At 47.8% G+C, this 3294-nt stretch overlaps 1 protein-coding gene across 1 annotated transcript in view; it reads left to right on the plus strand.

Annotated features, from left to right (window-relative positions):
- The first annotated feature begins 490 nt into the window (after window positions 1–490).
- LOC126571659 (transmembrane protein 235) overlaps window positions 491–3294 on the plus strand; it is a 12596-nt gene continuing 9792 nt past the window's right edge. Inside the window, exon 1 of the mRNA XM_050230383.1 lies at window positions 491–1308. Coding sequence (XP_050086340.1) covers window positions 1183–1308 — 126 coding nt within the window. The 5' untranslated portion in view covers window positions 491–1182. The remainder of the gene's footprint in view (window positions 1309–3294) is intronic.

The raw sequence follows: 3294 nt of genomic DNA on the forward strand, positions 1-3294 counted from the left end.
ATTTGTACACGTTCGCTTAGTAACAATGCTGAAAATGTTAGCCAAATATAAGTCATTTCATAATTATTATCAAATTATAGTACACATCATAATATTTTTCATTAGAGTTTTAAGTGAAAAACATACAAACAAACATAATAGAACGTCCGTTCGATCGAAAGGCAAAACTGTTTTACATTTCGAATAAAAGACTAATTTTAGAATGAGAAGACTGCCATATTTTTATGTTATCCTGCAACCATAGCACAGAGAGATGAATATAGCAACGTAAAATAAAAGCTCATAAGGTACCATTTTTGTGTGAACTTCTTCATACACTGCCACAGAAATAGTAGGCTGGAACGGTGTAGCTGCGTTGAAAAAACGCACTTGATGTGAACAGCCCGTGAGCGTTGGTTGGTGGGGTAGTGCGTACAGTGGCCGGGCGTCGGAGCAAGAGCGCACTGCCTGCGGTAGAGAAATCTCACCCCCATCATTCAGTTGGAAAAGCTCAGTGGAGGATGTTGGACTGAAGATCGTGCCGTGTGCCGTTCCGTTTCGTGTCTTGTCGATAGTGTTGTTCGTTGTGAGTGCGTGTGTACGCGGCAGTCCCGTTTCGTTCCGCGTTGATCTAGTTTATGTGCTGTGGAAGGTACGTGCCAAACTGTGTTACTGATCGCGATAAGCTTCCGACAGAGAGTTCCGCGGAAGTGAGCCGATTCGAATTGATGTGCTTGGTGTCCCGATCCCCGATGATTCGCCCCGTGGCAGGTGCAATACGTTGTTCCAACTGTTGATCGGATTCGGTGCATCTTGGCGAGAAGCAAGACATGAGTCTCAAGCAAAGGATGATCTTCCATAATTTGTATCCAGTTGTCTAAAGTGTGGCAGTGTGCGCGAGCATTAGGAGGTATTGGTGATCATCGGCAGAGAAGCGAAGCAACATCTTCTTCGGAGCCATCCTCAACATCACATCTCACGTCTTTTACCGTCCAGCGTTTGTCCAACGAGACAAAGATCATCTGAGGTGGTGTGTGTTTGTGATCATCCGAAAGTCTAACGGAGAAAAAAGCACCACACCGGATCGGTTCTTGGCGTTGGTCGCGTGAGTGTGGTTGAGAATACATCGCTTGATTGTGTCAGTGTGTGCCATCGCCCAGCATCGCCCATTATCGCCGCGAGGAAAGTGAGGAAGAGCCCAAGATGCCCTGCAGTGCCGTAACGCTGTCGCTGGCGACGATCTCCGCCATCATCGCCGTTGCCCTGCTGGCAATCGCCTTCTCCACAGACAACTGGCAAAGCTACGAAGTGAAGCGGAACAACATACAGGTACGAACAAGTAGCGAGAATCCGACTGATATGCAGCCACTGGGTACATGCAGGGATGCTGCACCACAGACAACCTGTTCAACGGTTTGACGATAATTTCAAAGTTTTCCTACATTCTCCGATCGCTACATCATTAAATCTTTGTCGCGCTTATCTTATGATACTCGATTAGCGTTTATTTTGCATTTGCCTGCCAAAATTCCATGTTAAAATTTAAACAAAAAGGTGCATCAATCGGTCCATTAAAGCATAACCCATTTCCACCTCTTGGTGCACCACTTGGTGGTCTCAGTTCTTTCCAAATTTAGCGAGTGACAGCAACGCTCCGTCAAGCGACGAAAGGTGCCCCAAGCCGTGAAAGCGCTGGCCAAAACTTTCTATTCCAGTTAATGTGCCACACGAAAGGGTGTTTCATGCAATGCGATGCACACATGCATGCACAATCCCTCCCAGAGGTGCAGCTGAGCAAACAATCGTTTGCAATGCATCCCTTGGCCAACGTTGCGCCTTGCTGCTGTTGGTGGCTAGTGGCCTTGATAGCCTCTAAATAGTGGCATGGTCAAAACCGTGCGCATTTCTTGATGGCTCAATCAGGTTTCCCTTCAGGTTCTCAAGTCCACGGACACGAGCAAATGTCTCGAAGCGATTGTATTATACAACTCCAGATTAACCAGGTCCGGTAGCAGGGGCCATCTGTCCACCATGGGAATTGGGCATTAAAATGCGACGGCAGCACCGAAATGAGACCATTTTCAAGATCATTTCGAATGCGACATGGCCTTGCAAGGGGGAGCGTGGTGGTAAATGAATAACTTCCCCCACCGAGGAGTTCCCAATCTTCCGCTACCTTTAGCGTGGTTTGTCTTTTTCTATAAAATAATATAACTTTTTCGAACAAAGCAAGCTGCCCAGCGCCTGAGTTCGGATAGCTGCAGAACGCCGCTGGTAGGTTCGTAGGAGGGATTTGGTGCATTCCATCGCACCGAAAACACCCTGCTGGAGCTCGTGTTGCAGACCCAAGCGACGACAGACCCATAATTTGCATACAAATGGTCGAAAGCTGGCCAGGAATGTCTCGGGTGGGCTCTCTCGGGAGGTACGAGAATAAATGGGAGAGGGAAAAAAGGATGTCAAATGATAACCATGCGCGATGTTAGCGAGCATCTCCGTACCGAACCGAGTCCCGCGAGTGTGTTTTGTTAATTGCGTTTTTTTGTTTATGGAGCGCTTCATACTCGGAACGGATCGACGGAAAAATCAATTCCAATTTTTCGAGTGGACAACGCATCTGGATTGTGTCGTAGTTGGCGTCGTGCACGCAAACGCGTTTGCTTGGCCGTCTTTGCTGACAATTTACATTTCATTCGCGCTGCCTGCCGGTGGTGTTTCTGCTTCATATTCGTCCACCACATCGTCATCTACATGTGTACGTGTTTTGCGGAGAAATAACTCGAGGCCCGTTCGAGCGGCCGCTTCGGGCCCGGGGCCCACATGTTCGTGGGCTCACAAGTTGTTCCACCACTTTTACCCCGCTCGTACGTTCCCGTCCCCGTCCCCGCCCCCGTCCCTGTCCCTGTCCGTCGTGTTATGTTGCAGCATTCCTCTCCTGTCTGTACCTGTTTCTAAGGTTCCTTTTATCCCCTTTCTCTTGTTCTGTGCTTCGTTCAACGGTGGTACGTGTCCCGCCTACCCGATCCGGACCCTCTTAGCGGGGGATCTCTTTGCCTTCAGTCTCTTCGATGGAACGATGCCGTTTGTCTCTTTCGTGTGGCTTGGCCGACTTGGCCTCTCGTTTGGCCTCTACCATACTAACGGGTCTATTGGTTGAAGCATGATTCTTACAGAACACTCAACTGTTATCTGATCATGATGCCAAGGAATTCCGCTTTTAGTTGATTTTTACTAAAACACTAAAGAAATGTATAAGATTTCTAAAACATAAATCAGAATTAATGCCAAAATGTTTGATTCCATTACGAGTAGCTT

This window comes from Anopheles aquasalis, chromosome 2 (assembly GCF_943734665.1).
Source record: "Anopheles aquasalis chromosome 2, idAnoAquaMG_Q_19, whole genome shotgun sequence".
NCBI classification, from domain to species: domain Eukaryota; kingdom Metazoa; phylum Arthropoda; class Insecta; order Diptera; family Culicidae; genus Anopheles; species Anopheles aquasalis.